This window comes from Penicillium subrubescens (assembly GCF_028828155.1).
Source record: "Penicillium subrubescens strain IBT 31985 chromosome Unknown utg000005l_segment0_segment0, whole genome shotgun sequence".
Classification (NCBI taxonomy): Eukaryota; Fungi; Ascomycota; class Eurotiomycetes; order Eurotiales; family Aspergillaceae; genus Penicillium; species Penicillium subrubescens.
This window is the reverse complement of record NW_026643155.1, coordinates 3,366,141-3,389,548: the sequence shown is the minus strand read 5'-3', so window position 1 is coordinate 3,389,548 and position 23,408 is coordinate 3,366,141. Positions and strand designations below refer to the sequence as shown.

Below are 23,408 nucleotides of genomic sequence, written 5' to 3'. Positions count from 1 at the left end.
ATCTATAACACACTTTCAAGAAACGCTACTAATGACAACTTTATCTCTTGCTTTTTTTACTTCCGTCCAGTTAAGTACACTATACGGCCGCGTACAGACTTGAATGTTGAATAAATTAATCCGAAGAACTCAGAGTTGAAACAGGTCTGAAGACCCCACAAAATCGCCGATACAGTAGCTCGCTATACCCCACGGGGAATCGAAACTTACTCGGAAGTCGATTAGATCCGTTCCCCAGACCCTTAGGCTGAATGAGTCTTCAGGCATTTTTCCTGCTTCTGTTCCTAGGCAATACCACCGTAATAATTGTCGTAAAACTCTAAATGCCCAGGATTTACGTGAAAGTCCATACTATTTTTTAAGACACTCCAGCCCAGATTAATTTCGACGTAATAGAGGTCAGTAGGTCTATGTAGCCCCGGTCTTATGTATTCCAACCCCTGTTTTTCGCCTGCCTGCAGAACTGCTGGATCCACTAAAGATCCTCTATCGGACCAACTTAGCCCTATGTAAGTTCTGCAGATATTCAGATCGACAGGGGTCTAGTAATGCATTTTGCGCAACTCCAAAGGATATTTCCGAAGTGCGTCCGAGGTGTAGAAACCGTGCTGGAATCCTGGAGGCCCTTCAAGACTTTCACATTGCATAATTCTTTGGAAGCTGGCGGAACGTGACAGTCCTGTACATCCATGGGCCAAGGATACCCATGCATATATATATGAACACAGCCTCTTCTTTGGGTCCTCACAACCCCAGGTTCACGCATGTTGTTATATTTCCCTAGCACGAGCCCTACCATCTATACATAATACCTTGGCCGCCTTCCTGTTTGCATATCTTGTTATTCGCTGTGTGTCGAGCCCTTGGTCATTATTACCTACCCAAGCCTCGATCCCAACTTACAAAGCGCCATCGGTAGGTACCCAAGTCAGAAGACGAGATAGCCTCTCTAATGAGATCTAGACAGATATTAGTCTGGCCTCGCTTGCACCACTCATGATGATACTCCATAACAGAGAAAACTACAGATACAATCCACTGGACGATCCTTATTACAAGCGGGAAGGTATTGGTCTTTCTCACTACGCCCTGTTGGCCCTCGGATGCTTCGCAGCAGTTCTACTGATCTGGAGAACCGCATTCCACCTTTCAAGCTACCTAAGACAAATAACATGTCTGAGCGATGACCGGCAAAAGTATTATGTGCCTGCACACAAATGGCTCACCATGGCCCGGATTCTTTTCCTATATGCGCCACTCTTCCGCACTCGGCACCATCAAGAGTTTCGACTCTCTCGGGCTGTGAACATGGGCACATTGCCTAGCCGCGCTCAAGCTTGTGTTCTAATTTTAATTCTTGCTATGAATGTGGCATTGTGTACGGTGAATATTCCCTATGGCACCGACCGAGCCGCTGCTGTCATTCAAATACGGACAGGCATTATGGCGACAATGAACCTTATCCCGTTGGTCTTGATTGCTGGTAGGAATAATCCTCTTATTAGCCTTCTTCGAGTCCCTTATGATACGTTTAACGTTCTTCATCGGTGGCTTGCGCGTATTGTTGTTTTAGAAGCCCTCGCTCATGTCTTTGCCTGGTGTATTCCCAAAGCACGAAACGGTAGGCAGAATTAACTGTTTAGGATACATGCGTGTCGCTGACTGTCTGGAATTCAAAGCCGGGTGGGATGCAGTTCGACTGGCGTTCATGGATAGCTCTTTCATCCGAGCAGGACTTATAGTAAGTTGTCGTCGTGCACTCTAGCTTCTTGCCTTTTCTCAATAATTTACAAACGACATCCTAGGCTTCCTGCGCCTTTGCCTTTCTTCTCGTCCATTCTCCATCTCCAATACGTCATGCCTTCTACGAGACCTTTCTTCACCTCCATATCGTTATAGCAGCTACGTCATTCGTATTCCTCTGGATGCATTTGAACGGGAAGCCAGCGCAGCCATTTTTGCTTACTGCCATAATTCTCTGGGCTATAGAGGTACTATACACACACTACTCAACCCCAATATTTACCTGCAAGAGAAAAGAAGAACGCCAAAATACTGACCATCTAGAATAACAGCGCGCGGCACGCATTGTCACCATCCTCTACCGCAATGTCAGCCGAGATCAGACCACGGCCGATATTGAGTCCCTACCCGACGATCTCTTAAAAATCGCTTTGAACCTTCCCCGCCCATGGATTGTTACCCCAGGTCAACATATATACTTATATATTCCCTCCATATCCCTTTGGACCTCGCATCCGTTCTCAATATGCTGGACCGACGATTTCGACTCCCTCGCAGCAGAGAGGGAGACACCCGAAACAACACCAACAAATCAGATATACATCCTTATGCGCCGTCGAACAGGGTTCACCGACACCCTAGCTCGCCGTGTTTCCGGGAGTGTGAATCAGACCCTATCGGTGCATGCGCTGGTTGAAGGGCCTTACGGGGGTATTCATTCTCTTGATTCGTATGGAACTGTTGTTCTGTTCGCTGGTGGGGTTGGAATCACGCACCACCTTCTGTATCTGCGGAGACTTGTGCGAGGACAAGTAGAAGGTACGGTGGCGGCGAGGAGAATAACTCTTGTGTGGGTTGTTCGATCGCCAGACTATTTAGAGTGGGTTGAAGAGTGGATCGGCAGTATAGTGAGTATAGGGAAGGGTAAGGAGCGGGAGAGTTCACCGACTCGTGCGTTGCAAATTTTAATTTACGTTACGGGTTCTTACAATGCAGATGGGATGGAGAGAATCCGGTTGGGGGGTTCGGAGGAGATACGGGTGTCAACGGGACGGCCTAGCTTTGAGAAGCTGCTGGCGTGGGAGATGAGTAACCAGGTTGGAGCGATGGGCGTGCTTTGCTGTGGGAATGGGTCATTTAGTGATGATGTGCGTAGGGTATGTCGTGAGGCGCAGAGTGGGAGTAGAGTTGATTTTTTTGAGGAGAGTTTTACCTGGTGACTGAGTGGAAGAGACTGTTCTGGAAGATTGAGAATGTGGGGGAGCGGAGATGATAGAGGAGCAAATGTACGTATTCTGCGTGAGAACTGCATTTGTTGAGAGCCCTTGAAGGCTATGCAAAGTTAAATTGTCCCCCCTAATTAGTCGTCTGATGGGCGACGGAGGTGGCTTTTGCAAGTAGGGAGCCGCTGGTTAGTAGTTAGTATAACCGGAGGAGCACTAAGCTTAAGTCATAAAATATGAAATAACAACAATGTAATTGATTTTCTATGGAACTGATCAGAAAAATTCGGATTTGCATTTCGATTCCTACTTCCAAGATAGGCGTTTTGGAAACACTGAATGCACATCAGTATCCACAGTATCTCCGTTGAGCCACCGCTGATATTTCACTCTCGATTAGTCCCTATTGGTCACGACTGTGCCCAATGCAAGGACCTAGTCTTTCAAAATATCCTATGCAACGAACCCCACGGCCCTACCATTTATAGGACGGAATTTGAACTGAAACTATGGTGGGGGCATCCGCCCGTCGTGGGACATCGCGAGCCGCCGTGCGCATGGGACTAGAGACGATGAAAGGACCGGAAATGAACCGGTAAATCTATACCGCACGATGTGACTGCAGCTAGGTATATAAGTCTAAACAGATTGACAACGGCAAGTCTGCCATCGAGAGAAACATCCCTTCTCTCGTCTCCAGGGCAAATAGCGAAAAACGAAGGAAGAGCATCAAAACGCTGCATTCTAAATCAACCACGATGCCTTCTCTGAAATACGCTCAACCTCTCGCTCCTTCTCCAAACCCTCTCAAGGAATGATGGAAGGGACGCTACGTCTACTAAGTCTATCCTTTTGCGTTCTGCGATACCAGCGGCGACAGCATTGGCGACATCACCTCCAGATTAGACCACTACGAATTACGCTGACAAGATCCGGCTACATAAACTGGCATCCTCCTACCTCCTACCCTAAAGGCACCCATCTTCACCAAACTGCGATGACGGAGTATCGCCTCAAGTCGCGGGAAAATTCATGCACGCCAATGCGGTAGAACGGCTCTCCCCACGCAGTTCTTGACTGCCGAGGCTTAATTTCATGTACGGAACTTTCCAACTCGTCGACCATGAGGATCGGGACGTTTTTGCCTTTGTCCGGTCTGGCGTGACGATCTCGCAACTGGCAGTAATTGTGCTCAACTTCCACCTCTACGAAGTCAGCTGGAATTTGCCTTCAAAGGCAATTTCCGGCTTTGGATGCGGTATAGTCAAATTACCCTGGGCAAATTGGATCCAAGCTGGTCGAGTCGGGGTCGATCTTGCTGGGCCCGACGCGGCGTTCATTTGCTTAATCTAGTTAGCCTCGAGGTTGAGGAATGCTGCAGTGTCTCCGAAGTAGTCCCGTTTTCTTTGAGGGAGTCATGATTCTCCTAATTTGACTAGTCAACTAGTTAATTACTGCAGTGTAGTTAACTCAACTAAGTTAATAAGGTAAGCGAATACGAGGGCTCACTTTTGGCTGGGAATTATAGCGGGGATTTGAACGCCTCCAAGGATCCAGCAGTCCAGCGCGGTACCGAGACCCTAGTATATCGGAGCTCGCCCCAACTCTCCCAACTCCCTCACTTTCCTCACTCACTTCTACCAAGTCTGCTTCCCTCGGACATGTAAGAAACCCCATCATGGAGACTTCAGAGGCGCCTGCTTCTGCTCCCAAACAGAAGCGACAGCCATCGATGGCCTGCGATAGCTGTCGCCGGCGCAAGATCCGCTGCAACCGTGAGCGACCCTGCGAGAAATGTGTGGAGGTCTCTCTTCCATGCGCCTACACTACCGTACCCCGCAGAAAAGGGCCCAAAGGTCCCAGTGCCCACATCATAAACTTCCTGCGTGGCTTAGGGGCCGAAGGACCCCCTTCTGGATCCCCCGCACACCCAGAATCTTTCGCAACAACAAGAACTGTGACAGTGCAGACTTTGCCTTCCAACGATCCTGAAAATGCCGGTTCTGCATCGCCGACCCCTTCCCTGGCCATGTCTCAGAGTTCGCACTCATCGACAGAACATAGCATCCCGAGTCTGTTGACCTCTTCGCGTGGCCCTGCAAAACAACGAATCTCGTCCACAGAGCTTGGGGCGCATGTCGGCCTGTTTTTCCAGCGTCTATACTACATCATGCCAATTACTGACTCCACACTTATTGCCGACTGTGCCAATCCGGACGCGTTGCATCCGCAGCGGTATGCATATCTAGTGGCCTTGTCTGCGGCGACTCACCTCCAGCTCAACCTGGATATTGGAGGCTATGAATCATCCATGGATAATCTTATCTCAGGCCAGGATTTGATCGACGAAGCAGTCAGGGCATTCCGTGAATATGACTCGCTGGAGCACCCACACCTGGACTCTCTTCTCACCATGTTCTTCCTCTTCTGTGCCTACGGCAACCTGAACAAATCTGACTACGCTTGGCACTATTTGAGTCAAGCAATTTCCTTTTTGCAAATTTTGAAGATGGACAGGGAAGAATTGTATGTTGGTTTGCCTCCCGCCGAGATCGAGGTCCGCCGCCGGGTCTACTGGCTTATATTTATCACCGAACGGTCAGTACCTGCAACTTCCTTCTGCAAGGAATTTTCACACTGACCTTTATGTAGAGCGTATGCCCTCCAGACTGGTCGGCCCGTCATGCTCCGTCGTAGTGTCCGCAAACCTTCTGTTTTGAACTCAGAAGTCCCGGCCTTACTTTACGGATTTGTTAGCCTCATCACAGTCTTTGAACAGATGATCCCTGAATTTTACAACTGGAATACCAATATTGTGTGCGAGTCCCAGGAATACTCGGCCATTACTACAATGTACCAGTCCATCTCCAACCCTACTGCTCTACTTGAGGAGGTAGCAGAAACCCAACAGGTAGACATCATCATCAGCCAGCAGTGGCTCCTGGTCTGTCTTTGGAATTACCTGGTCAAGAGATATCCCCTCCACCCGCGAAATCCAACCAGCTCCACAGCGCTCCTGCCAATACAAATTCCGTTGATTGCAGGGAGAACCGTGCTGGCTTGCCTCTCATGCGCCTCTTTGCCCTCTGTTGATGCTCATGGCATTGGAATAGTACGTCTACTAGTGCTTTCACCCTCAAACGTTGGATAGCGACTTACCCTCTTCAAGGAACAAAAACTCTACGACATCGGAGAGAGCATAACCCACCTCCCACCTCACCTCCTCTATAAAGCATATTCCCCCGCCACCTCCTCCACAACACCGTCCGCAGCCGAAACAAGGGACATCCTAAAGAGCATCCTCATGTTTCTCTCGCGAACCCGCGGCGGCCAATCTTACCTGTTTTTTACGCTTTGGAACAATTCACAGGATCTGCTGCAGGCCAACCACATCCCCGCACCGTTTTCCACACCGCTTGAACAGCCCAGTCTTGAAACTCTTTGCTCTGAAGTGACGGTGGAGGAACAGGAAGCTGCTCATTGCCGTAATCATGCCCATGCTCATACACAGATACTGCTGCGGACTCAAGCAGAGGGAGCGAAATGAACGTACATTGAAAGTGCTGATACGATGAACATGATATACGGAGTTCAATACTGTCCGCTCACGATTGAGATTCTTATCGAACTACTTACGGTATTCCTCTTGAGTGTGGGGAAGCGTTCTTGAAAACCGGTTATCTTCATCGGAAATAGCTAGGTCTTCAATGTTTGAATGAGACATGAATTAGTTATCGTATGACACGATTTGACGACTCATAAATAATCATGAATACTCTTAATTCCAACTATGTTTCTACCAAATCGAAGTTGTCAATAGGAGACTAATGGTTTTATTTGAACTCAAACGACTTGCAGATGATTTCCAAGAGGTTTCGTAATTAGTGCTCAAGTACGACGTTCCAATAGCCTGCCTCAGCCTTGGGATTACGGACGGATGTCTCATCAAGGCTTGTCATTAACATAGCATGGCACTTCAAGACGTGGAAAGAAATGCGTCCCAAGAGTCCGATTCTCCACTTAGAACAATCAATCCCAGCTTGCTCTTGTGGAGGCCCCTGGACGCCAAGCAAAGGATGGCAAAAGTAGCTAGGATTTCTTTGGTTCCCTCATGTCTTAATAACACAAAGTATTCTTGATACGAGAGCACGAGATGGACCAACTAGGACAGTCCTATCTGATGCGGGGACTCCACAGTCTTCGTTCGCTGCACGGGTGGCTTTCTAGATTCTGGAGGAACGGTGCCAAGCGACCTGTCGGACAGGATGACAGCGCTACTTCGGTGCCGCCACTCTCTCATTTCAGCCACAGCCCCGTAAGGGCACTGGGTGGTGGACGCGGGGTATCATATTAACCATGGCAGCGGGCATTCTGTGAATGTTGTGTTGAGTCTTCCATCTGGGCTTGATATGACATAAGGGGGAGGAGACAGGTATTAAAAGGTCGTGGAGGACCATACCCGGGCTCACATCATTCATCACAGTTTCTCTTACCCGCTGGACTGGATTATCATCCGCTTTTGATATTGTGTCGCGATGATCAAGCTCAAGTCCTTCATCTTCATGGGGGCATCGGCCATCGGCCTTGATAATGGCCTTGTGCTGCCTCGTCAATCCAACTGGACCGCCAGCACCCACTGCGGTACGGACTTGTACACCTGGTGGCATGAAACTGGCGAGGTCAATTTAGATTCTGCCATGGCACCGGACGCAGTGAGGCAGTCTGTCAGTATCTCGTGCAGGTTGCCATTGCCTGCTCTGACGATTACTTCGACTCCTTCGTATACGAAGCTATTCCACGGAATAGGAATGGAAAGATCATGAAGCCTGGCGACAGCGATGGTACCTTCCCTGATGATGATGGCATCTCTGTCGAACTCGGCGAGGGTATCAACATGGCATGGAGTCAATTCGAGCACAGCCAGGAGGTCGACGTGAGGATTCTCCGCCGTGATGGCCTGGCCGTCGACGAGAATATCATCATTCGTCCAACAGCGCTCAGTTTCGACACTCAGCATGTTGCCGGTACTCTTGTCATCCGGGTTCTTGCAGACTCGAGTGGTCATCGTTTTTCTGTGGAGTTCGCTAACGCCCTGTTCAACTACCGCTCTAACGGTGATGGCTACCCAACTGATGGCTCTAGTGAGATCGTAGGGACTGAGCCTCGCAATGCACTGGTCATCTTTGCCAGCGCCTTTCTTCCTGATGATTTCATTCCATCCCTCGACGGTCCCGACACCAAAGTCATGACTCCAGGTGCCTTTTCCGTTGCCGACACTGGCGGTGCCCCTATTGTCTATTTCCTCCCAGGTGTCTACTGGATCGACTCGAAACCCTTGGGTCTTTCGCATATCAAATTGGATCCTCCACATACTGGGTGCATTTAGCTCCTGGCGCGTTCTTCAAGGGTGCCGTTGAGTATACCACAGCAAATATGGATTTCTACGCCACAGGGCACGGCATTCTGACTGGCGAAATCTACGTTTATCAAGCCAACGTCGAGCAGGCGTACACTGCGGAAAAGAGCAATCTCACCAGTCTGCACATGTCGTGGCACCGCGGTATCTAGGCCGGCCAGGTTTGACACAGCGCTGGTCCAACCATTAGCTCACCTCCGTTCAACACGATAGACTTAAAGGACGGCAGCTCTGATCGGCATGACATTTCCATGGAAGCTTTTGTACCACTTCAATGACGACGGAATCAAAACATGCTACTCCGGTGTAAAAGCCACCGACGTTATCATCTGGAGAGCCATTGACACCCTGTACATCATCCATACGCGCTACCGCAAGAGCGAAACCTACATCCCCTCAGCTATCATAGGTACTTCTCCCATTTACAACGGGGAACGCAGCCTCGACCCTTCTTGAATATTAGCATGCAAATCACCAACGTCGTCTGCGAGGGCCCATGCCCTGGTTTATTCCGGCTGACTCCGTTGCAGAATTATGCGGACTTCATGCTCACGGGTGTGCGTTTTTTAGGTGTATTGATTGGCGGCAGTGTGCCAATTGGTGACTCGATTATCGCCACGACAGAGGATACAACTTATCCTGGCTGTGAAAATCTTACTATGGGTCTGAAAATCAAGGACTGGACTGTGGGAGGGGAGAAAGTCACAATGGAGAATGCGGAGACTCAGGGGCAGCGATCGATCGCTTAGTTTACTATTTCCATACATTATTGTATACAGTGGTCCCTTTTATTAAGTATCCAATTTTACGACAATCACTCTGCGTTGACCAATATTCTAACCATGTGCAAAGTGTTGAGCATGTCCTCAATCTTCCTATCCATTGATGAGTGGGTATTTAGTACTCTAAAATGGCTCAAAAGAATGCTTACGGGAACCGAATCCTTCAGCAAGCATACGGAACCCATAATGATATATACGGAAGTTGGAGTCTGTAACACGATCTCGGTAGAAGCTAGTTGAGCATTCTACGCCATCACACTACAGTCGAAAGGCTCGTAAGGCGGAATATTCATCGCGGGGACACCCACTGCATACATGACGGAGTTTTGTAAAGGTTTCCGAAAATCCGACGGTATTAAAAACAATCCTTGCGTGATGAATCTTACGCGTTCGAAATGTAACTCTTTTAGAAGAGCCGGACAGGTTACGGGCTTTCCAATGACGACTCATTAAACTCCATGGAGAATGCGGAGCTTGCAGGAGTGTGGAGAGCCCAAATCTGGGGATACGGACTTACTTCGGGGTGCTGCGGCGGGGAATCTTGCAACGCCCTGGTGGCGGCTGCATAGAGACTTGGCTAGCTTTAGCAATGCCTCCGCTATCCTTTTGGTGAGTAAGTGTGAGCAGCTTGAGACGCAATTCGGTGACTTCGTATTCTACTGGTGGCCTAGGGCGAATCGGGAAGGATAGTGATAGAAGGCATAGAACTGAGAACAAGGCTCGGGTTTACTTCGCATATAATGAAAACTCTTTAATTTCCTTGCCCACAGAGGCGGGGATCTATTTTCATTGCTTCCGTCTATACTCCGATGAAGATGTTGAGCTTCACTTGCCGGCCACAAAGGCGTTAGGCAATCTTCATTGGAAGGTCGGCCTATATAAAGGCAATGGTCCTCTAGCCTGTTTGTGTCTTGTCCATGCACAAAGTTCTCTCTTCTTTTATCTCAAGGCGGCAAACAAACATGCATCTCAACATGAAGTTCAGCAGTTTTCTCACCACCGCCGCGCTGTTCTCCCAGTCCGCAGTGGCCCACTACAAGTTCCCTGCGTTGATCGTGGATGGCACACCTACCCCTGATTTCAAATATGTGCGCTTCAACACTAATAACATCAACCCGATATTGGACCTCAACTCCATTGATCTGCGATGCAACGAAGGCGGCCTTGCGTCTGGTCCACAGACCGAGACCGCTGTCGTTCAAGCAGGATCCACGGTATCATATATACAACCACAGTTTAACACTCACACGCTTCTGCTAATTCGCCCATAGGTCGGCTTCACTCTAAGCAACTCCATCAGCCACATCGGACCACTACTGGTGTATATGGCCAAGGCACCCGGGGACCCATCAAGTTTCGATGCTGCCGGAGATGTTTGGTTCAAGATCCACGAATGGGGCGCAGACTTCTCTTCTGGGTCAATCAACTGGCCCGAGCTTGGTGAGATATGTTTATGATTTCATTTTTACTCTTCATTGCTCTGCCTAGTCAACTTTCTGAAGATTGACTAACACCCGTCATCTTCCATCCCAGGCCTCATGAGCTACACCTTCCAGCTCCCTCCTTCTCTGCCCGATGGCTCGTATCTCCTCCGAATCGAGCACATCGGCGTCCACAATGCAGCCAACCCTAACAGCGCTCAGTTCTTCGTCAACTGTGCCCAGGTACAGGTGACTGGAGGTGGCAATGGCAATCCAGGGCCGCTGGTTGCGATTCCTGGACTCTATAACAATGAGGACCCTGGAATTCACTTCAACAACTATTACCCTCCTGTATGTTCGTTCGATATATTGTGAACTTGTCACTGAGCTTGGAAGACTAATTGTTTCCTTCTAGCCGACATCATATATCATCCCGGGTCCTCCAGTGTGGTTTGAGTAGGGTGTCTTACCTTGCGCTCTTAACATGCCGCGATTAGTGGCCATTATCGGATGTGATATCCGGATGGAGACACACTAAATGGAGAATAGGAGACGGATATGGCTTTCTTTCTCTTTTTATGTTTTCGAAGGTGGTTGTGAGTGCTCGCCGTGTGAGAGCTTTTCTTACACATATACACTCCTTAACCAATTAGCTTGAAGAGGTCAAACAATTGAACAGAAGAGACGGGGTCCGTGGATTCCTCCACCCCAGCCGCTTTTTTGACATTCCATAAATAAAGACTTTTGCTCTAAGTCAAAGGTGCGAATCGTAGAATTGGGCTTTGCATCACAGAGTGCTGTTTAGTCAACGGTGCGGCCAAGATTAATTCCTTCGACATAGGAGAAGCTGGCGACGATTTTCAGGCTCTGTCCGAGCGCTTCCCTAGCCAGCTTTTCGCAATTCAGTCCGATGTAATAGCGTAAGGCTGTATCCCAGCGCCAGTGGTAATTACGGTTACTGAGGAGGCTGTGGTGCTGCATGTACATAAAGGTTGTCAATGCGCCGTACAGCATTTGTGGCACCACCACCGCTTAGTAGACCTTTCGCATTGCCGCTAGTGAGGCACCTTACACCGATCCTGTTATCGCTCGGAGAGCTTCTAGGCTGCCGTTAGCCTTGGCGAGCAGCTTCTGACGGTGGGTATTGAAATCGAGGTGTTTATCGAGCCAGACACCTAGATATTTTGCTATTCCTAATGGCTGTATAGTGACATTGTCGTTATATCGAACGGGCATTTGGTCGTTACCCTTAGGGTGTTGTGTCGAGTAATCGAAGATGTCGGATCTGGTAGTAGCTATCTTGTCTTAGGTTATTTCATCCTTACTTAGATCGGTAGATTGTGTTGTTTCGCTCTCTGTCAGATTGGTGAAGTGGATAAGTTCGAACTTATCGGCTGCGAACCTTGCTGCATGCCGTTTTGCCTATTGCTCTGCTCTTCTAAGCACCTTATCTAGTAGTTTGATGTTGTTATAATATGTTTCTGACTCCGCAATGATCGCTACATCATCGACCTACCCAATGCCGCACGCAACGCTCGTTCTGCCCTGTGCATATACGCTATAGGCCGAGATCAACGGCGCGTTGAATAATAAGAACAGGATTAGCGATATAGGCGATCCTTGTGGGATACCGGTAGGCGTGGGGAAGATGTCTGAGAGATGTCCCGGAAGCTTGATGCGAGTGTTCCTGTCGCCTAGAAAGGATGTGATCTATGGCACGAACTGGCCTAGCCGGAACTGTTTGATATTGTGTAGCAGCCGTTTATGTGAGACGTTATCATAGGCGCCCGCTACGTCAAGTAGTAGTATCGACACCTTCTTGCCTCGCCCCTAAGCACGGTGCACACGTTCAAGGATTGACTGGATCGTATAGTCCACTGAGGCCCCTTTCCGCACCAAGATAGGTCTTTGGCAGTAGTCTATGTTCTTCTACCGCCTACGCGATGCGTGTGGCGATGATAGACTCTAGGATCTTGCCGAGGGTGTTCAATAGGGCAACTGGCTGGTACGATTTCGGCTGCCGAAAATTGCACGGGCCGCCTTTGCGAAGCGTCACCGTGATAGACGCCTGGAAGTGACGAGGGTTGTGGCCCGTTCGTATACACGCGTCGAAGATAGCCGTCATAATCGCCACGAAGTCGTGGTTGTTATCTGCTAGTATATTCCACTCGCGGTTAGGGATACCATCTTCACCAGGCGCTTTATCAGGCGGTGCACGCTTGATTGCATTAATAAAAATCCGGTTGTGAGATCGCCGGGAAGGTGAGTTGATTCGGATATAAGGTTGAATCGATATCAGAGAGACCTGCAGCTGGTGGTGAGGGGAAGAAGACTTAACGAAGCAGATCAACCTTTTCCTGGTTGGTCTCCGCTGGCCCTCTATCACCCTTCAGTGTCGGGATATTGCTGCTCGCTGACTCCTGATCACGGTTCCTAGCCCACTTCGTCACTTTCCATAGGCCGCGGGGGCCCTTATCAATCGTGTCTCGTATCTGCGACATGCATTCAACGTCAGACCTATCGATACCATTTTGCTTTGCCTTTGTTGCTTCATGAATGCTCTCTGATTCTCGGTGCCGGCGCGGACACGGGACCTCCGATACCATACATTCGGTTAGCGTTGCATTGTGTTACGTTGCGTTGCGTTTATTTTTCTTTTTTCTGGGACAGACCCTCATGGAATACCGTTAATCCTCTCATGAGAGGATACGGGTTTGATGTAACATTCAAGATAGCAACTGGTGACTAGACAGCCCGATGCTGCGCGCAGCTCGATATATGATCCTGAATTGCGCCAATGTCTTCACATGTCAACCAGAAACCCACATCATTGCACATATACACAGATTTTGATTCTAAGTCCACAAGTCGAACGAGATAGTATTCATTACCAGAAAGTTTGATCATAATACAGCACACCGGGGGAATCATATTTTAGTAAACCACCATTTGTACAACGAAACCCAAAATCTGAACCCTTAACGATCAATTCCCAGGAAGTGGTCAAAACGGCTCCAGTGCGTCATATTTCCTTTATTCCACCGCCCAGTTACTGGCAGGGTCCAATTAGACAAAAAGGAGGGATACAAAAGACTTTCTTGTCGAGGGAGCCAGACGCTCAGTTCTATGTATAGGCAAAGAGAAAAACCCGACTGAAAATCTTTGATCTGTCTGTGCATTTCTTCGACCACTCTCTCTATACTTCGAAGGGTGATCACTGTTCATTTAGGATAAGAAAGCTCTGGCAGATGGCGCATTCTATAGCTAGTCAATCAATAATGGAAACAAAAATGGCTCTGATGAACACGTTCGAGACCTCACTTTAACAAAGATCCACGAGGCAGAGTACTGCCTATAGACGAAATGACTTCATCCACAGATGGAAAACTTCTTCACAGAGCGGTGCTTCTCGCTTTTGACTCCGCTAGAAACTACGCTCTCCCGTTTCTCTTGGATCACTACAAAATCATCAAATGTTATAACGTACTGATTTTCTTCATTTGTGGTACTGAATACGAAGCCGGGCCGCAAAAAATATTAGATGTATATGTCCATGCATACAAGCCTTCCCGTGGCTTCTAGATATACATCCTTAATGCTTATCGGAGTTGGTCATTCCATCAATCTTAGCGCGAGCGCTTTGGAACAACTCCTTTTGCTCGTTTGTACGGTCAACATGAGGTACATCTGCGCCCTGCTGCACCGCAGGCCTCTTCCCGATCTCATCGACCCACTTTTCGAGAGCCGGGAACTCAGACAGATCGATCTCCAGTAGTGCAGGACCATGGCGGACCCAAGTATAGCTGGCGATATCGGCAATTGTGTACTTTGAACCTGCAAGGTATAGGCTTTCCTTTAGACGGAATTCCAGGACCGAGTAAAGGCGCTTAGTCTCATCAAGGAACCGCTTAATACTGTAGTCAGGAGCGGATATTGGCGACTAGTCGGAAGTGGTTTGCTTGGCCTATACGACGATAATCAGATAATCCCAAAAGTCTATTTCATTTTCAACATACCCTGCATAGGACCAATGCCACCTATCTGGAACATCAGCCAGGATACCTGCTCAATATACTCGGAAGTGCCAGGAGCATAGCTAATCTTGCGATCGGTGTCGTATTTGTCGGCGAGATGTCAGCGAGATAAAGCATGATAGAGCCGCTCTCAAAAACACGCTGTGAGCCGTCGACGAGTGCCGGGATACGAACATTCGGGCTAATCTTCAAGAACCACCTGTACTTTGATCGTCGTTAGCAAGACGGCCTCTGGGGTGCAAATGCTAAGGATAATCGTACTCCTCATTCTGGATATTGACTCCAATATCGATTGGCTCAAACTTGTAGGGTAGACCAAGCTCCTCCAGGGTGATAGAGGGCTTGATGCCGTTTGCAGTGGACCAAGTGTAGAGGATGATATCAGAAGACATGATGAAGGAAGTGCGGATTGCAGATGACGAAGTATGCAATCGAAAAGTAGATATGAGCTAGCTGGCCTGGATGGTATGAGGAAGCATCCCCAGGGCGTGCAAGCAGGTATCATATGCCCCGCCACTTGATCTTTGATCTTTGCTCCTCTCGTAGTTTCGGATTTCGGGGATCAATTTGTCATCTTCATGACTCTAGTCAATCACCACTGATGTCAGTTCCCGAGGCCGAGGCTGAGTCTGAGGCTTCACTGGGGAGTTTGAGGTTTTTTCTCACAAACGATATATGGTCCGAGGGTACCGCTTGCTGTCTATGCTAACTAGTTAGGGGAGTTAACTTCCTTCCTGGATGGCGATTATTATTTCCCGTTTTGGACGAGCCCGGTTGTGGGGTACAACAGGATATCAGTATGGATAGGACCTAGCCCTTAACCTCCATAATGAATATAAGTAGCTTTTATGGAGTTTGGTCTATATTAGTAAGGCGTTTTATTATTAGCTAACCATTTTAGATTGTCGTTATATGAATCCTTCGGCCGCTAACATGATCAAATTGACCTAGGTTGAAGAACTCGCGGACAAAGCCCAGAAATGGGCAATGGGCTGACAACTGAGAGTTCGCAGGCGATCCACGGCACTATATCCCCAGATATAACGCCATTAGTCAAACGTATACGCCTCTTGTGATTCAGCCGATATCTTGAGGAGCAATAGCAGCTTGGGGTGAAGAAAAGATGTAATACAATTTGATAACAACGCGTGTAATTCTGGGCCGATATGTGGCAATCATACACTAGTAAGTGATATAAATGATAAAATTCCTCTCCAGAATTATGTTATTGAAGTTATCTCCCATTTCATATTGCAGCTTATCTATGCTGAAAGTTATATACTCGGCAAGGGTGTATCTTCGCGAGAATGTCTCTTTGGCATCCATCTAGCAGTTGCCAAGAACGCCAAGGCTGGAAATTTCGCAAGAGAATCACCCTATGTAAAGGGCGAAGCGGGTTCAACTTCAGGGGTGTTCAGGGCCTTCGGGTAAAGGAGCCTGATGGGCAAACAAGTAGGCGTTAAGCGCAACTAGTTGGAAAGGATGAAAAAAAAACATACAACAGCCAGGATTCGCATGTGGTCACCCACCATACTACTAACTGGCCGGCGTGTGGCTTAAGTACGGCTGAGCGGACGGGAAGCCCTGTTCTCCACACCCTATGGTCGTATGTAATGGAAACCTGTCAAATTGAATATCTATAGTACAATTGCCCTTGAGTGTATCACATTTGTCCACTTAGAATCAACAAATTCCATCCAGATCTTAGAGATGTTGGCTACTGAGAGTTCTTAGCTGGGCTGAGGGCTCGATATAATTTCCTCGTTGTGGGAGCTCACATGTGGAATACTCACGATCGAGCAGATTTGTTTGATTTACCAATTGCTATTTAAACAATTTTCAAGTCTCGGTCTACGACTTCCATGGTTTGAATGATAACTTTTGCCGTATTGGGGCCCAATCTCAATTTCTTTCGCAAACTCCAAGTTCAATGGTGTCGTATCCCATCTGGTGTGTCATTTTTTGTCCAGGGAACAAGCTTATTGGCGTCCGAATTGGCTATGATTTGTAGTAGGCCTAGAGCTCCGCAAGTGCTTCGAGTCGATAAATAGCATCCGCATGCCTGCAGGCTGACGTACTTCAAGTTTTAACAACACTGACTTAACTCGAATTACGGAATTACAAATTAGGTCTATATTTGCATCTTCCCCCCGTCGCTCGTCGATGATTCTAGATTCTGATTTATTCTATGTGTAGGGAGTGAAACGTGCGCTTCGGGCTTTGTCGCTGTCTGCGACCTATGTGAAGCGGGATATATATCCTGCGAGCGAGCGCCACAATATATGACCAATTCCACACCAACTTCTAACACGGGTGGATAACATTGTATATATTTAGAAGTGTATCGAAGGCCATGAGTTAGACAGACTCTATTGGTGAAATACGTGACATTAACTAGATTCAACATAGCTACTGATTGCCTGGGATAGATCCTTCCAGTGGTGGGCAGGTCCGTTGCCAGCATCGTGCAGTGGTAGTTTATCCATGGATACTTTCTCGGAGAAACTGCAACCTAAATTTTCAAACCAACACCAATATTGGAAGATATTGACTATCTCAGGGGCCAATACAAAACGTTGACATTTGGTTATGTCTCCTGAATAATAATGTGTGCGGCCTGAGGTTGACTTGTGTTCTTTTTTCTCAGTGCCAAGTCCGGATAAACTTTCTCGGGTACCCAGTCGATCCTCATGTTTGCTTTTGAAAGCAGCGGACAGATCAGTCAATATGGCAGATTGTAGGTGACACTACTCCGTACTGTGTATCCATACACCGTACTCACAGACAATGTCTAGCGAACAAGAAACCCAAATGTCGGGACAGATCTTGGATTTGACTGTGGCAAATCATCGATAAGGCACTTGACCACTCACCCAATCCTAACAAATGAACGAAGAAGTGGTGGGACTTGACCCACAATTAAAATTCAAGTTTTACCTTGATTAAGAAAAGGTTTGGGGCTAACTTAGGCTAGTTAAACTAACTATCGGGCGTACCTGGGAAAAGGGGGATTCCCCGCATGGGGAGGCCATTTCACCATTTGGCCACGAATGCAGCCGTCAACGACTCAACCGAATTGATCCACCGGTATGCGCCCGAGGCGTCAATCTGCCAATTATATGGCTTTCTTTTTCTAAAGGGGCAGGAAATCCCTTCCCCTCGTGAGAGATAGGAATGTTGTTTGAAGGTGGAACTGGGTGTATGAATCTAGGGGTGAAAACAACAGCAAACAGGGCAGTGCATGTTGGCAAGAATCGCTCTGTTGTAGTAGAATCCTGCCGGTAAATAAGGCACTGTAACTCATTAAGTTGCGTATCTGATAAGCCAAGACTTAAACTCGCGAGATGAGGAGATGATTGCCGACAAAGTGGAAAAAGAATGGCCTCGATTGGCAATTATTGGGCAAGCGAGAGTCACGTTCTTTCTCCCTCCATGATCAGGTTGGATCGATTTAATATGACCAACTAGCGCTCCTGCTAGTTTGCCACTACGGCACTGTCCCCATTTCACCCGTCCGTTTTCGTCATTAAGCGATGAAACTGTCTCGGGCCTCCTGCTCCTGGATGTGGAACGCATTCCAGGTGGACACAACCTTGTTTATGTACGGCGGAGTCCCAACCGTGGCCATTCCCATCCAGGAAATTACCCAGCACCCACAACTAGTCAACTAGTGAGCCCACATCCAAGCGCCCCAGTCTCAAGCGATCTTGACAGCCTCCACTGAAGAATTCAGGAGGTCTCTCTCTCTCTCTCTCTCTGATCTCCTCAGCCCGGTGACCATCCAACCCGCGCTCTCACTTTCTGACTTCTTCCAAATTGTGCGCGATGAGCTTGCACGGACTCGGGGTGATTGGGGCGCAAGTGGCCGCGTCCATCAAGAGCAACGATGAGAAACACACATCCACGCCGCTGATTCACTCACCATCAGCTTCTCTTCAGTCAACGCCCTCCATTCACCAGCGCGGGCAGGACTTTGACCCGCACGTTGGAGCGAAGCCTTGCTCCCCATTCTATCGCCATGGATCACCCACAATCTCCTACGAACAACTCACCTTCGAGACTAAGACTGCTAGTCACGACCGCAGCACATTGAGAGATATCGAAAATGCCGGACCATACGTTACAACGACGCGAACTGACAGCCCGCGACGGTCGAAGCTGTGGGAAGGCGAGAATCAGCCCCGATCATGTATGCAATCTTTGACCTCACGACAACGTATGGCGTTGAAAGCGGTTGTGGCGGTGGTCACGGTGGGCACGATGATTGCCATCGCTCTGGGAATTACGGCGGCGGTCGGTGGAGCAACTTGGAGAGATAGTGCAAAGCAGACAGCCTCTGGCGGATGATAGTGAGTTTTTGGAAGTCGAAGGAGAGGTATGATGGTGATCATTGCTGACAACCCGTGTCAGAATGCTGCTCAGCTTTTCAGCGGAAGTTTCCCATTCTCACGCCTGGTGAGACATCTTGGGTGGGCGCTCAATTTCCACCTTGGCTCGGGCGCGATTATTTCCCCCTCTTTTTGGTTTATTTTGGTTCATTGGCGAAAGCCACGGTTGCATGGCGTTTTGGCGAAAGGACTCTTTGTGGCTTGATGGCCTGAACGGCAGATGCGACTCGTCTCGTCCTCATGAATCTCGTTGGGAGAACTCGGAGGACGGAGACAGCCGCATGTACATTTCATATTTGCTGGCACAAGTTGTTACGACTTAAACCATCCTTATCATTATGTGATCATTAATATTTCAAAGACTGATCGCAGCGGACATCTTTACTCCGTCGCTTGTGTCTATAGACTTTTGTCGAACTGGCTGGACCTTGGGTCTCGTCGCTAAACAAACTCGGTAAGAACCTTAGCTAAAAGGAGATCTCCACCGGGCAGGAACAACAACGGCCCGATCACGGGACTCCACCCACACCTACAAAAGCAGCGAGAAAATTCTCAGCCTTCTTCTTTTCTTTCCTCATCAAAAAAGCATCAGAGCCCGCCACGACCCTCGCTCTGTCTCCATGACATCCTTTCACGGCGATGGGTTGCCTTCGGCCCTACGGGGCTGATCGGCTCTGTAGAGTAACTTCCCCGATAGGAAGTTCGCCTCCCGTTGGGTCTTCTTCAGTGAGGGCGATGGGAGGGGAATGTCGAAGACGGGACACATCTCCAAATTACAACAACATGGGTGATTTAAAAATAATCTCAGCAGTAGAAAACAATCTGCAGGAGACTGAAATCATCCACGTAGTCTTGAGTAGAAATGGCCAGTCAGCATAGACTTGGAGCAGTAATTGCTTCTGGTCTTGCCCAGAGCTGTTGGATATGCAGGCGTCCCGTGGTGGTTCTCCGTCAAGGGTCCTTACCACGGGCCGTGGTGGTTAGACTTTTTGTGGTCCATCCATGTGTGCTTTGCTGCCACAACTACTGTGTATAAGAACTCGAATGTTGTCCAACGTTCATCAACATTAATGGCTTGTTGATTGACATCATTGGAATTCCAGACGAGGCACCGTGGCGATGGCACTCGATGATGTTTCATCGTAAAATCTGATCACCCTTGGGTCATCTACCCATATTTCCAGCCCCTTTGGGTCAGCGCTCAGATCAAATCGAATGACCACCCCGTCATGGTCCTGGTAGTGCCTAGCAAGTGCCGTGCAATTCAAGGACGATCAGATCAATCTTAACAAGAGAACCTCCCCCCCTTCCCTGGCAGGCCGGTTTGTTCGCCCTCGTGAATACCAATCACCTGGTGATCAATCCCTCTCCACGGGCCGCGGAATGTAGTAACAACAACCCACGCAGGAAATGATCCGGCATTTTGTTGATGGCTCCAGGGGTTTCTTCGGCGATGTGGATGTGATTTCCCATTCCCAGCGGCATTCTGATGGGTTTGCTTGCCTTGGCTCGGTCCTGGATGTCCCGTCTATTGCTGGAGACTCACATTCCATCGTACGAGAACGCCGGTGATCATGAATGCTAACCAAGTACTAAAGCTCTAACGACCTCCTTCGACCGCACGTTCTTGGCTGTTGCGACGTGCTTGGGAGTCTTTTTTTGAACTAACTCTGCCACTCTTTTACGTGATCCCTGCGGCATATTATATACAGTCACTCTTTTAACTACCAAACAGCTGCTCCGGTTTCTTCTCCAGTAAACTTCTATCCCTATCTTATACATTCACCATGAAGGGCTTTGTTGGTGGAATTCCCATTGCCCTGCTGGCTGCGGCCGCGCAGGCCATGGAGCACGGCACTGTGAGTTCAAGTCTACCGAGTTGAAGAAGACCAAGAGTACTGACAGCTTCTATAGCAAAACGGTCAGGGTATGCAGACTCACAGTCACTACCCACACGTCGGTGGCACTGCCATGGGCGGACCGTCTGGCAATGATGCTGATGCTACCTTCAATGGTCCTTTCACTGGCGCCAATGTGCACACCCACACCGATGTGGATGAGTACAGCAAGGACGACCACTCCGTCAAGATCAAGGACACTGATGTTTACCCGCCTCCTCTTCGCCCTGTCTTCGGACCTGGTGAGGGTCCCTTCCCCAGGCGCAGCCTGTACCCTCACTACGGCGGCACTGTTATCGGTGGTCCCTCCGGCAATGATGAGGGCCAGAGCTTCGACATGCCAATTACCGCCAATGTTCAGACTACCGTTGACGAGTACGCCAAGGACGACCACTCCGTCAAGGTGAAGGACACCGATGTCCACCCTCCTCCCGTCTTCATTCCCCCAGGACCTCCTCACTCTCCTCACGGCCCTCCTGCCGGATTTGGAGGCCCACCTGCTGGTTTCCGGGAGACTGCCAACCCCAACGGAGAGCACTACCACGTTCCGGCATCCGCATGGGAGAAGCGCTGGGGTCCTGAGTACGGTGGTACTGCCATGGGAGGTCCCAGTGGCGGCGACGATGATGGCCCCGATGGGTATGACGGTCCCCAGGGATTCAACGGCCCCTTCGTCTCTGGCGGCACTGCCGAAGGTGGTCCCTCCGGCAATGACGATGGCATTAGCTTCGGCAGCCCGATCACGGCCTCGGTTCACAACAATGTGAACGAGTACAGCAAGGATGATCACTCCATTGATGTCAAGAACAAGGACATCTACCCTCCTCCCTTCCCTCCCTTCGGCGCTCCCTTCAAGCGTCGCTGGGAGCCCGAGCAGGGCGGCACGGCCATGGGTGGTCCCTCTGGCAACGACGGTGGTCAGTCTTTCTCTGCTCCTATCACCGTCGATGTCACCACCGGTGTTCACGAGCACTACGAGGACGACCATTCCATTGATCTCCAGCACGAGGATGTCTACCCCCACCCTTCTTTCCCCGTTGGCGGTGGTCCTGGACCTTTCATCCCCCAGGGTGGTGCTCCATTCCGCCGTGCCTACTCTCCTGACCGCGTTGCTGGCGGTGGTACTGCCATGGGTGGTCCTTCTGGTGAGGACGGTGGCGTCAGCTTCGGTAACCCTACCTCTGTTGGCGTCGACAGCAATGTGAATGAGCACTCCGAGGACAATCACGCTGTCAAGATTGACAGCACTCACGTCCACCCTCCTGCCATCCCTCACATGCCGTGGATGCCCTACCACGAGGAGGCTCCCATTGAGCACCCCGGCCCCGTTGCAGTTCCCGAGGCCGAGACCCCCGAGGAGGCACCTGCTCCCCCATCAGCTCCCGCTCCTCCATCGGCTCCCATCCCTGAGGCCGCCGAGGAGCAGCCTGCCCCTCCCTCCACCCCCCGCGAGGACGAACAGGAGGTCCCTCAGTGTTCCGCCCAGACACACGAGGTTGTCCACACCGTGACCAAGACTCAGTACAAGGAGGTCCACCCTACCTTGACCGTCTACGCGACCCCGGCCGAGTCCCAGGTCGTCCAGACCCCCGTCGCTGTGCCCATGTCCTCCACCCCCCATGAGTCCTACGCCGACCCCAAGGTCGACTACTCCGCGCCTGTTTCATCCCTCGCCTCTTCCCCGAGCTACAGCTACGCGCCCCAGCGCCCCGCCAGCTCCAGCGCTGCCTACTCCATGATCCCCGTGCAAGTCGCCATGGCCACTCCCTCGTCCAGCAGTGTGATGATGTCCATGGCCACCCCCGCCAGCAGCCACGGTCTGCCCAGCGGTGCTGACGCCCTGCACCGTCCGTCTGCCTCATCCAAGCCGTCTGCCGTGATGTTCCAAGGCAGCGCTGCCCGTTTGTCGGGTGGAATTGTCTCCGTCGCTGCCGCCGTCGTGGGTGTCCTTGCTTTCGTGCTGTAATAATGTCTCTAGTTGCGGATTTGCCTGTCAGGGATCGAGAGATGCACTGCGTTGCTTTTGTATTTTCTCTGCTTTCTTATTCTTTTTCTCTGTCATGTGTCTTTTCGTATAGCTTTGTGTGACCTCTGCGCTGATTGCGTCGTCTAATGTTGAATGCCTGTCTTGAATGAGGTGTCACGAGTATTTACTTGAAATATGATCTTGCTTTTCTCTCGCCTCTAGGCACGGATATCTCGAACCGTAAGATGTATGTAAGCCTTCTGGAAGAGAACGCTCGATCGTGCTGCAGGAAGATGCATGTCATTGTTATCTACAACACGCCTTGTCTCCGCTTGGGGATGGTTCTACTGTTAGTATCGCCCGTTCGATTAGGGCTCGGCATCGATCATTTCCTTATTACCAATCACTGTTGACAGATGCCCCATATTTATCAACTTATCACAATAACTTTCAATAAATTCGTCTGTCTTGCTTATTTCCCATCGAAGCATACCCGCGTCTCGTTCGCGGAAAAGTCTCATCCAGTCATGGCAACTT

At 49.6% G+C, this 23,408-nt stretch overlaps 7 protein-coding genes across 7 annotated transcripts; 6 read left to right on the top strand and 1 right to left on the bottom strand.

Annotated features, from left to right (window-relative positions):
• Window positions 1-1,443: 1,443 nt before the first annotated feature.
• Window positions 1,444-2,963, top strand: N7473_007732 (ferric reductase family protein; the record flags this gene model as incomplete). The annotated part of the gene is made up of 3 exons (XM_057153672.1): window positions 1,444-1,621; window positions 1,680-1,741; window positions 2,076-2,963. 3 exons carry the CDS (start codon window positions 1,444-1,446, stop codon window positions 2,961-2,963), a joined length of 1,128 nt encoding a protein of 375 aa, XP_057008010.1.
• Window positions 2,964-4,644: 1,681 nt separating this feature from the next.
• On the top strand, window positions 4,645-6,513 carry N7473_007731 (uncharacterized protein; the record flags this gene model as incomplete). The annotated part of the gene is made up of 3 exons (XM_057153671.1): window positions 4,645-5,564; window positions 5,619-6,078; window positions 6,136-6,513. The coding sequence occupies 3 exons, from the start codon at window positions 4,645-4,647 to the stop codon at window positions 6,511-6,513; spliced, it is 1,758 nt and encodes a 585-aa protein (XP_057008009.1).
• Window positions 6,514-7,501: 988 nt separating this feature from the next.
• Window positions 7,502-9,131, top strand: N7473_007730 (uncharacterized protein; the record flags this gene model as incomplete). The annotated part of the gene is made up of 5 exons (XM_057153670.1): window positions 7,502-7,617; window positions 7,680-8,305; window positions 8,353-8,526; window positions 8,612-8,791; window positions 8,953-9,131. 5 exons carry the CDS (start codon window positions 7,502-7,504, stop codon window positions 9,129-9,131), a joined length of 1,275 nt encoding a protein of 424 aa, XP_057008008.1.
• A 1,007-nt stretch (window positions 9,132-10,138) lies between these two features.
• On the top strand, window positions 10,139-11,045 carry N7473_007729 (lytic polysaccharide monooxygenase auxiliary activity family 9 protein; the record flags this gene model as incomplete). Its single annotated transcript, XM_057153669.1, has 4 exons — window positions 10,139-10,378; window positions 10,436-10,604; window positions 10,698-10,936; window positions 11,001-11,045. The coding sequence occupies 4 exons, from the start codon at window positions 10,139-10,141 to the stop codon at window positions 11,043-11,045; spliced, it is 693 nt and encodes a 230-aa protein (XP_057008007.1).
• A 3,132-nt stretch (window positions 11,046-14,177) lies between these two features.
• On the bottom strand, window positions 14,178-15,011 carry N7473_007728 (glutathione S-transferase family protein; the record flags this gene model as incomplete). Its single annotated transcript, XM_057153668.1, has 4 exons — window positions 14,178-14,525; window positions 14,602-14,622; window positions 14,692-14,818; window positions 14,881-15,011. 4 exons carry the CDS (start codon window positions 15,009-15,011, stop codon window positions 14,178-14,180), a joined length of 627 nt encoding a protein of 208 aa, XP_057008006.1.
• Window positions 15,012-18,444: 3,433 nt separating this feature from the next.
• Window positions 18,445-18,966, top strand: N7473_007727 (uncharacterized protein; the record flags this gene model as incomplete). Its single annotated transcript, XM_057153667.1, has 1 exon — window positions 18,445-18,966. The coding sequence occupies one exon, from the start codon at window positions 18,445-18,447 to the stop codon at window positions 18,964-18,966; it is 522 nt and encodes a 173-aa protein (XP_057008005.1).
• A 1,828-nt stretch (window positions 18,967-20,794) lies between these two features.
• CweA (uncharacterized protein) lies at window positions 20,795-22,871 on the top strand (the record flags this gene model as incomplete). Its single annotated transcript, XM_057153666.1, has 2 exons — window positions 20,795-20,866; window positions 20,922-22,871. The coding sequence occupies 2 exons, from the start codon at window positions 20,795-20,797 to the stop codon at window positions 22,869-22,871; spliced, it is 2,022 nt and encodes a 673-aa protein (XP_057008004.1).
• Between the last annotated feature and the right edge of the window lie 537 nt (window positions 22,872-23,408).